At 44.1% G+C, this 11,091-nt stretch overlaps 1 protein-coding gene across 1 annotated transcript; it reads left to right on the top strand.

Annotated features, from left to right (window-relative positions):
* The first annotated feature begins 2,544 nt into the window (after positions 1-2,544).
* On the top strand, positions 2,545-9,219 carry LOC124651353 (CCR4-NOT transcription complex subunit 10). The gene is made up of 6 exons (XM_047190445.1): positions 2,545-2,730; positions 4,185-4,271; positions 5,547-5,720; positions 5,853-5,939; positions 6,007-6,078; positions 7,049-9,219. Exons 1-6 carry the CDS (start codon positions 2,545-2,547, stop codon positions 8,909-8,911), a joined length of 2,469 nt encoding a protein of 822 aa, XP_047046401.1. The 3' UTR covers positions 8,912-9,219.
* Positions 9,220-11,091: the final 1,872 nt, after the last annotated feature.

Here is an 11,091-nt window from a genome sequence, read left to right as displayed (position 1 = left end):
ATCTTACCATAGCATGCATTGTCATGCCCTCACAATTATCAATTGCCTAACTGTAAGTTGTTCACCCAACACATGCTATTTGGAGAGTTACCACTAGTGTAGATAGCTGGGAACCCCTGTCCTTCTGTCATCATCACTGCTCTACAATCAACTCCGCACTGGAATACTTTCTGGTGTCATCTCCTTTGTGCTAGTGCTGCTGTGTTACTATTGCCATGGCTCTCATATTACTGCTGCTTTCACATCACCCCTGTTACTAGCGCTTTTCCAGGTGCAGCTGAATTGACAACTCCGCTGTTAAGGCTTATAAGTATTCTTTACCTCCCCTTGTGTCAAATCAATAAATTTGGGGTTTACTTCCCTCGAAGAATGTTGCGATCCCCTATACTTGTGGGTCATCAACCCCCATATCAAAATAATAAATCCGGGCCAGCTAGATTCGCGCCGCGGAAAACCCAAGTTCACGAGTTGCTGAGGCTGTGCGAGCACGAACCCCATCTCATTCCACGCGTTGGCGCGAAGGAACATTCAACTTCCCCTCTTCCCCCTGCCCCCACTTCCTACCGCCGCCGTGTGTCGACGCAGATCCCGGCCACCACGGGTCGTCCCCTTCGATTCTGCCCGATAGAAATAGTCGGGCCGCCTCCCTGCATCCATTCTGCCCGCCGGAGCGCCCGCATCCCCAACACATCCGCTGGAACCGGCCGTGGATTCGTCGCCGCCACCAATGTATGGAATTCTCCCCAACTCCTCGTAGCCGCGGATTCTCCGTTGCCAAGCTCCTAACTTCCTCGTCGTTCATGCTTGCAGATGGAAACGTGCACGTTGTTTTTGTTAGAGAATTCGTCCTCCTCCGAGGACTCCGATTTGGAGGAGTTGCTCAACGACGACGTGGAGCAAATAGCGTGATCCTCGTGACGAAGGAGATCTTGGACGCGAGGCCGAACAAGAGGAAGGGGTCAACCATGGGGCGGCTGTGCATCCCCCGGAACATCGCTCTTTGGCACAATTTGCTCATGCGGGATTACTTCGCCGAGGTACCCACATATCCACCCCATCTCTTTCGCTGCCAGTACCGAATGCGTAGATCTTTGTTCAACAAGATCGTTGATGCATGCGAGAGCAATACCCGCTACTTAAAGCGCAAGAGGAATGCGGCCGGGCTCATAGGATTTAGTGCTCACCAAAAGATATTCGTCATCATGCGCATCTTCGCCTGCAACATTCCGGCAGACTATGTTGATGAGTATCTTCGCATAGGCGAAGATACAATGATGGAATTTGTTCGTCGTTTTTGCAAGGTTATGATGCGTGTGAATGGGTCGACATATCTTCGAGCTCCAATGAAGAAGATACCGTTAGGTTAATGGTGGAGAATGAACACCGAGGTTGGCCGAGTACGCTAGGCAACATTGATTGTATGCATTGGACATGAAAAAATTGTCCAAAAGCTTGGCAAGACTTGTACTGTGGCAGGACCAAAGAATCAGCGATTGTGCTTGAGGAAGTTGCATCACATGATCTTTGGATTTGGCATAATTTTTTTGGTTTGCTGGGTTCTCTCAATGATATCAATGTGGTGCATAGATTCCATCTTCTTTCCCGGCTAGCTAAAGGCGATGCCCCGGCTTGCAACTACACCGTCAACGGGAGGGAGTACACAATGGGTTACTACCTTGCCGATGGTATATACCCGGATTGAGTCACATTTGTGAAGACCATCAAGATGCCATGGAACATAGCTGAAGCTGAGTTTGCAAAAGCACAAGAGGCAGCTCGAAAAGACATTGAGCGGGCTTTTAGTGTTTTGCAAGCTAGATTTGCAATAGTCCGAGGTCCAACCCGATTTTGGGATATGGATACCCTCAAGGACATCATGACCACTTGTGATTCTACACAATATGATCATCAAGGATGAGAGGGGTTTGAACTTATCATTTTTCTTTGATAATGTTGGCACCCGGGTCAAACCTTCTAGAAATGTGGCATTTCTTGAAACATACCATCTGATTGAGAATGATAAGTCAGCAGAACAACTTCAACAAGATCTCATTCAACACCATTGGCAGAGCCACACCAACTAGGATTTATTGCTATTTCCAACCATTTGTTATTCGTTGAATTGTTGTTGTATCATTTGATTCATATTGTCTAAAAATTATTTGTTGTAGTTCAGATTATTGTTTGTCTAAAAATTGGTACTGTTGGTATGTTTTTTTTTTTTTTGAGAGAGTACTGTTGGTATGTTTTGGACGAGGCAGGCAGGCAGGCAGGCTGGAATGGCAGTATCGTAAATGTACCATGAAATCAGGGAAAGGAAAGCAACTCCCTCTTCTCTCTCTATCCATCGCCTTCGTTTCCATCTCCCCTCTCTCCCTCCCCCACTCCCTGCCGTCTCCCGTCGCCGTCGCGCTCAAACCCTAGCCCTCCCACCACTCCAAACCCTACTCATACTGCTCCGATTCGCCGGAGTCGGCTCGCGGTTCCCGCATCTGGCCCCGCACTCCCGATTCAACCACCGCGCGCCCGGCGAGATCCAGCCGGATGGAGCCCGCGGCGCCGAAGGAGGCGCCGCCCACCCAGCCGCAGCCCGCGGCGGAGGAGGACGGGACGCTCTCCGCGACAGCAGCCATGGCGAGGGACGCCGCCGTGCAGTTCCAGAGCCGCCGCTACGCCGAGTGCGCCGAGGTGCTCGCGCAGCTCCTGCTCAAGAAGGACGGCGACCCTAAGGTGCGCGATTCGAGCTCTGCTTGTTTGCTTTCCTACGCCTAGATACGCGATGCGGGTTAGGAGGTTCTGCGATCGATTCATCTATCTAACTGAGCGCATAGCGAATCCTGCACCTCGCTGGATTTGTCGTGGCGGCCCGTTTGCTCAGCGAGGAATTTTCAGTCCTGCTTGCTTGCTTGTTGTTTCCGTGGCTGGTCGCCGTGCTTATATATGATTGCTCAGTCTACGTTTGGTTCATGTGAATTGGGCGGTGTGCATGTTTTAGTTGTGCCCATGGCTCTCCTCCCCAGGTGGGTGGTGTGAGCCTGGATGCCCCTGCGTCAAACTCACCTGTTAGCATGTTTCTAAGCGATTGGGTGCATCTTGGGGGTGTGATTGTTTGTTGGGCATATACACAATGTGTCCATCTGCTGCGTATCTCTATGTTGCCATTGTTCATAGGATTGATTCACTAGCATCTTAATGTGCTTGACTGCTTATGTTAGATTAGTGCCCGTTCGTACTTGTTTGTATCAACGGTATGTGCACGTGGGTGTTCGGTGGTGCATATGAATGTCAACTGGGCTTGCAATTGGGATCGTCTGTGTTTCTCATTTGCCTGATATTAGTTTGTCATGTTGTACATAATACTTGAAGCATAGGTGAAGTTTTGTTTAAGCTTGTTCTGTTAGGTTATAATTTTGAAGGAGAAACTTTCCTCCAAATGGAAGGGGAAAATGGTGAAACTCTTGCCTAATATTTTTGTATTTCACTGAATATGCTTTTGTGTTTTCTAGACTACATTAGGTACTCTAGAAAGGTCATAGCAAGGTATTGAAACTTTTTAACTGGTACTCGCCAGGTTACTCACCGTGTAACTCTGTTTTGTAGCTGATTTTTCTATTTCAATCCTGGAGTTTCTTATGCATCGTATACTTCCTTTGTCCCATAAAGGATGTCTTAGAATAGGTAATGAATCTGACTTGGTGTTTATTGGCTGCATATGAAATAATAGTCAACACATATTGACTGGCCACTGCCCCTACAACAATATTTAGAATAGGACTTCATGATCAAAAAGTGAATTATCAATAATGTTTAGACTTTAGCTCTGAACATCTGCAGAACATTGAGCACAATTGCACATTTTCTAAATCCAATGCCTGGACCATCCGAATCAATCCTCTCCACTTGTGCTCACAGCCATTGCTGCACTGCATCTCTGTGCACTAACAGCTTTAATCGATCCGTTACCCAGTCCGTTAGCTGATTATGACTGATTATACCAACTGATCAGCCTGTCATATCTAGTAAGCCTTTTACCTACTCGATTTTGCTTACTCCTAACCCGTGAGGGTACTTGGAGTATATGACTTAGTCAATATATTTTTCTGTAGTGATTGTATTGTTTCCTTATTATGAGAATGATAATTTTTGTTATTGTTGCATCTGATGCCACAATTTTAATTTTTCAGGTTCTTCATAATATGGCCATCACAGAATCGTTTTTGGATGGTTGTCCTGATCCAAAGAAGCTGATTGAAGTCCTAAGGAATGTTAAGGTTAGTGAATCTGCATACTGATTTTCCATTCAGATTTGGGAATAGAGAGAAGTGCTTTGTGCTCTCCATGTAAGCCTGAACTGACAACCACAATTGGAACCTTTTAGTGACTCTGGTACAGTTGAAACCTCATCTGTTTTTCATGTCTGTTAGGAATAGATATCATCAACCTGTGATAGTTTGAAATGGAAAAAATGCAGTCGGGGTAGTGAAATTTTCCCTTTTCATGCGTGATTAACAACTACTATTGCTGGTCTTTTCGCTTGTAAACTTGGTTCGAGTATTATTTTTTGTCATTAGAGATTAAACGTTCCTTTCTACTCATGAATTTTACTGGTATATGCATTGGTACACAAAACAAGGGCTCTGCATGGCATGGGTGTCAAGTATCGATTCACATAACTAAATGGTACAGGATATACGTTCCTGTATTCATGAGTGCTTTTATTCCATATGTGTAGACCAAAACGTCTGTGTATTTTATTCTGGATGGTTCATAAATTTGTGTGCAGTCAAGACCTCGGATTCCTACTGTCCTCGAATCATGGTGGTTCTACTGCGTAAATCTTGACAAAAAAATGTGTTATATTGGAGGATTCAATGATTCATGATTGAAGGTTTTTCGTTTGCCGCTGTAGTGAAGTGAAGAACCAAAATTCCTACTGCTAGGTGATAAAAAGCTTTAAATCTGTGTGCGTGCAACTTGCTTCAAAATTTGCTAGCCACATTTGATATCTCTTGGTTTATGATACTTGGTGTAACACAGTTGTTATAACTTACATGTAGAGACTGGCTGCAATAGTTCGTCTACCGCTGCAATTCATCCATAGTGTTTAACTGGGCCCTGAAACAACTTGTCTTTCTTCCATCCCTTGAAAGTTCGAATTGGTAGGGATAGAACTGGTTGCAATACAGTTCCGTGAACCAGTATTCTGTTAGAGAATTGCCTGCTTCTTTATCAGCAAATGCCACTTGTAATCAATAATTTAATTTCTTGCATGCCCACACATGCGCTGCAACGTTGAAGTAGCTATATTCTAACTGCGTATTTTGAGTAATTGATGCAAAATGATGTTATACTAGTTTTTTTTACATCGTATTATATGTTGAATTACATCATCTCATGATTGATTGGCATATGCTAATGTACTCTGGTGCTTACCTGTACTCATCTACCAATGTTGATGTGCCATTTCATTGTACTATGCCGCTTGTTTTATTTTCAAATTTCGCAGTTTGTGGAAATTCTAATGTTGTATGAATACATGCATTCAGAAAAGAAGTGACGAGCTTGCCTGTTCATCTAGAGAACAAGCTGATTCTGCCAATGGAGTAGGCAACAATACTTCCGAACCAAGAGGCAGTGGGATTGCACCATTGATTTCTGCTGCACATAATGCAACAGCCTATGGAGACGAGTTTGACACAACCATAATAACATTCAACACTGTATGTTCTTTTGTTTCAATTATTAGGATTTCTAGTCTGTGGTTTTCTTTATTGAAGTTACGTTTTTGCCAATGCAAGCTATAGCTGAAGGCATGCTGATGTTTGTGATCATTGACTTGAATAAATTTCCAGGCTCTTATCCTTTATCATCTTCATGATTATGAAACTTCACTGTCCACTTTGGAGCCATTGTACCGAAACATTGAACCGATTGATGAGGTATGTTGTTGCTTAGTAAGCTAGACGTTGCTGCCATTCTCTAATTATTTTGTTTTCTCTGCTGCAGACAACTGCTCTTCATGTATGCTTTCTGTTGTTGGATATTACATTAGCTTTGCAAGATGCATCAAAAGCTGCGGTAAGTTTTTTCCCTCACTGCTGTACAATCTGCACTTGACATCTACGACTGTCTGCACTAAAATTAGTAACTTCTTTGCAAATATTCGTTGTGGGCTTATGGTATTTTGCCATTGCATGTTCCTGCAAATGCACATTGTGTCATAACTTCTCCATTTGACACAGCAAGATGACCTGACAGTAGAGAGTAGACTAACTGTTTTTGGTTTATGCAATATTACCAATGCTATCTACTTTGTCCCCACATGCTTCACCGAGCAAGTATATCCTGCCACAACATGCAGTTTTCATATATGCAAAGTTGTACTGATACTCCCAGTATGGCAGTACCTTATTATGGTATTTTGCCATTGTATGCTCCTGCAAATGGACAATGCGTCGTAGCTTCTCCATTTAGCCAAGCAAGATGACCTGACAGTAGGCTAGTTGTTTTCTGATGACACCCCAATTTATTACTCCCTCCGTTCTTTTTTAATTGACTCAAATTTAGTACAAAGTTGTACTAAATCCGAGTCAATTAAAAGAGACCGGAGGGAGTACTATTTTATGCAATATTACCAGTGCTATCTACTTTGTCCCCATATGCTTCACCGAGCAAGTATAGCCTGCCACAACATGCAGTTTTCATATATGCAAAGTTGTACTGATACTCCCAGTATGGCAGTACCTTATTATGAGATTATTCCTGATAAATGATACAACTTGAAAGAGGGGAGAGAATCAGAGAGGGGATGGCTGATCTCGAAGCTCCTTTTGTCTGTTAGATTTTATTGGGGAGAATCAAGATTATAGTTATGTTCTCCTTTGATTTGATCTGCATCAGAATTCTTGAGCTTAGCGCTGTTAGATTTAGTTGGGATTTTAACTTGTATGGCAAGCTATAGCATGTGTTAGCCCCTTCCTTTCCGAAGTCGCAGCATTCACTTGTGTTTAGATGGTTCTTTGTTCATCTTTATGTTTTTATTTTACAGGGTATCATTCAATACTTGGAAAGATCATTTGGAGTAGCTATTACAGTGAACCACAATGAAGTTACTAGCACAGTTCAGCCGCAATCTGCTCAACTGAAATCTCCTGCAAGAAGTAGCACACCTCCAGATTCTGATTCAAATACGTGTGCTGCTGGATCTGAGATTCTTTCAGTTGGAAGTTTCTCAGATGATACACTGGAGTTTGAATCTCTTTACTCTACTTTGGATGGTGGAAATCACCTGAGCAGACCTATCTTAAATGAGTTCCCAAGGCCATCAGCTGATCTTGCTGCCACTGCTGCTGATTTGAAAGTTAGACTACAAATTTATAAAGTCCGGCTTTTACTTCTTACAAGAAACCTGAAGGTTGCCAAGCGAGAACTCAAAGTTCTAATGAACATGGCACGTGGTAGGGATTCATCAACAGAGCTTCTCTTGAAGTCCCAGCTGGAGTATGCCCGAGGAAATTATCGGAAGGCTGTGAAGCTGTTGAGCACGCCCAATAATCGGACTGAACCAGTGATGCTAGCCATGTTCTACAACAATCTTGGTTGTATACTCCACCAACAGAGATCGTACCATACCTCAATATTGTGCTTCAGCAAAGCACTGAAGTATAGCTTAGCTCTTCGTTCAGAGAAACCATTGAAGCTGTCTACATTATCACAAGACAAATCTTGTCTTGTATCATACAACTGCGGCATCCAACATTTGATGTGTGGTAAACCACTGTTAGCAGCTCGTTGTTTTCGTGAAGCCCTGCCACTCTTGCACCATCGACCCCTCTTTTGGCTTCGTTTTGCCGAGTGTAGCCTGCTAGCTCTGGAAAAGGGCCTCCTTACTGCAAGAGGTGCTACTTCATGCAATGATGAGATTGAAATTCATGTTGTGGGGTCAGGGAAATGGAGAAATTTAGTTATCAATCCGGTGAACTCAGCAAGTCATTACTCAGATTCTGGGGGTTCAGATGAAAATGGAAATTTGATATCACTTAGATTTGCTCGACAGTGTCTACTCAATGCCCAACTACTAATGGATGCTTGTGAGCAGAAAAAAATGGTGATTGCATCAGATGCAGAGGATTGCAACCAAGGAGCACAATGCCAGAAAAGTTCAGGCCAGAAGAACACAATTAGTCTGGAATCCAAAGTACCTTCTGGTCCAACAACTAATGCAAATGGAGAACAAAAGGGAGTGGCAATCCTGAATGCCACTATGCAGAGCTCTCTTGCTATGTATGATGACATCTGTAGGAAAGAGAACCTCAGAATTCGACAAGCCATCCTGGGGGACCTGGCGTTCATTGAATTATGTCTGGAGAATCCTTTGAAAGCTTTGTCTACCGCCAAGTCGCTGATGCAGCTTCCAGAATGCTCGAGAATGTACTTATTCCTTGGCCATGTATATGCAGCTGAAGCATTGTGTGCGCTAAATAGGCCAAAGGAGGCTGCGGAGCAATTGACTGTTTATTTGAGAGATGACAATGATGTTGAGTTACCCTACAGTGTTGAGAATCATGAGAAGGCCCCTGTTGAGAAAGACAGTGATGGTGAAGACACGGTCGCTCCTACTGTCACAAAGCTCACCTTAGAAGAAACTCAGCATTCAGTGTCTCTCAAGCCTGAGGAAGCCTGTGGTGTTGTGTATGTTGACCTAGGCATGACTGCTGCAGTGCAGGGAGATCTTGAGCAGGCCAGCTACATGGTGAGCCGGGGTTTGGCGTTGTTGCCCAACAACCCTAGGGCATTGCTAGCATCCGTTTATGTGGACCTTCTGCAAGGGAAGGCGCAAGAAGCTATTGGCAAGTTGAGGAGGTGTAAAAACGTGAGATTTAGAACCAGTAGTGTAGCAACCAGCAGATAAGACTTAGCCTCATTTCGATGAATTCTCTGTAGTTGGTAATTGCCATTTCTTTCCGTCGGACCTTGACCACATGCAGATCGTAATGTTTTTCCTGTGTACCATACATAAGAAAAAAAGACTGTAGATCTCCTCCCCCTTCGCTACCTTTAGCTTTTCCAGATTCAGGGGTTGTAATTTGTTGAGGTTACTCAAGTTCTACACTGCTGCTCTTTGGACTGAAGAGAGGTGAACTGATGGCATACCGTCTGATATTCGTTTATATTCAGGAAAAACACGCTAAAGATTTAGAATCTGAGACCTTAAGTATATATTCCGGTGCATCTGTTACTTGAAGTATCACTTGCACGCAGCTGTGTTTCCTGTTTCCTTGTCGAGATGACATCGTTATAGATATGGAGATTTGTGTTCAACTCTAAATGGGTAAACTACAAGCGTACCTGCCTTCAAATCTGTGCAATATCCGAACGAAAGACACATCCTTGTGGTATGTGTAGGGTTTACCAATGGTACTCATAGTGGGAGTAAGATATAACATGCAATTTTTGATGATATAATATGTCATTTTAAATAAAGCGCATCTTGAGCGGTACGACACAAATCTTCAATTCTTTCAGTTTAAATCGTGTTGCGGACATAATTTGGATTACGGTCCGGTCCAACTTGCCAGACCAGCGCCCTCAGTGGTGCAACCCATTTAGTCTGTGCTTGCCAGTTGGCATTTGGCAGACAATTTCATCAACATATTTACAACAAAATGAGAGCAATAAAAAAAATGTAGTTCATGAATAATTCACAGCCACATAGTTTCACAAACAAGATGATTTGACTAGCCATGTTGGTTTCCCACATGAGCCCACATATGTTAAATCGACTTGAAGCTAGTTATGAGTGGTCCGATCACACAACTAGCTAGTCGGATGACAAGTATTTAGATAAGCGGTCAATACGAGCGATTAAAAGAGTGGAGCCCTTCTTTCCTTATGTCCGCAAGCCAGATTTGTAGTGTCGAGTATATCTTATGATGCACATACATGAACTGTTCCACCGCTCGGGCTGTGACGCAATAAAGCCACCCTCGAATTCCCAACTTTGGAATATAGATGTTGTCAACATGCTCGTCCTCAACAATCATGTTGTGCATGATTACACATATTTTCATCACCTCCCACATTGACATAGGCATCCCCAATGGGCCTGCCGAAGATGGTACCCGGGGTTTACTGAAGGCACATGAGTCGACGAATACGAAGCTCGGAAGCCTAATTAGCCGTTGATATGGAAAGATAGAATTGTATTAGGAATAAAGAGATTTGTAACTTTACGGGTCGAACTCAAAGAATCTCCCGGAATCTGTAACTTGTGTAATACGAAACCCTCGGGTCCGCCTCCTATATAAGAGGGAATCAAGGAACGAAGAGAGGATCGATTTCATTGTCAACATAACCCTAGTTTTCTAGCAGTCGAGTACTTTTCCGGCTGAAACCCTCGAGATCTACTTGCTCTCTACTTCCACGAAAACCCTAGTCTACAATCTGTAGGCATTGACAAGTCGATACATTATCAATTGGCGCCATCTGTGGGAATTAGAGGCGTCAAGGAGCTGATCTCGATGGCATGTTCAACATCGTCGACATCTTCGGTGGCAAGCAACGCGATGGACGGAGGTAAACAGATCAAAACTGGTCTCGTTGATTTTGTTCCTCACCCTCCCGCCCGTTTGGATGCATATGCCTATCTGGAAGAGCCAATGGAGATGAAGTTCGGGAGCTTCTACTTTTGCGTCGGGAGAGAAGGATCACATCGTATGGCGGCACCGATCCTTTCGGGACCGCCAACGTGTGGTTCTGATTCCTCGAGATCATTATCGTCAACCAAGTCGAGCGATGGCGAAACTTCGTCGACAAGCAGCATCAAGCCCGCCGCCGGCGGGGATCTCGCCAATCTGTTCGGCGGGATGTCGTTCGGGTCGTTCACGGACTCCGATCTGAGCAGTGACTCAGAGAGCGTCGATAGCCTAAGCTTCATCGACAAATCTACCCTTATTCGGGAGGTCTTCGCCGATCGTTACGACGGTGTCACCGACCCAGAGGATGATCAATCAAGGCCAATGTACCATCAAGTCTACGTGATTGGCGAGTCAAGTAATCCAGAGGGCGAAACATCAGAGGCTTTCGATGAGT

The sequence above is a fragment of the Lolium rigidum genome, chromosome 5 (assembly GCF_022539505.1).
Source record: "Lolium rigidum isolate FL_2022 chromosome 5, APGP_CSIRO_Lrig_0.1, whole genome shotgun sequence".
In the NCBI taxonomy this organism is placed as follows: Eukaryota; Viridiplantae; Streptophyta; class Magnoliopsida; order Poales; family Poaceae; genus Lolium; species Lolium rigidum.
This window is presented reverse-complemented; position numbering and strand designations above follow the sequence as displayed.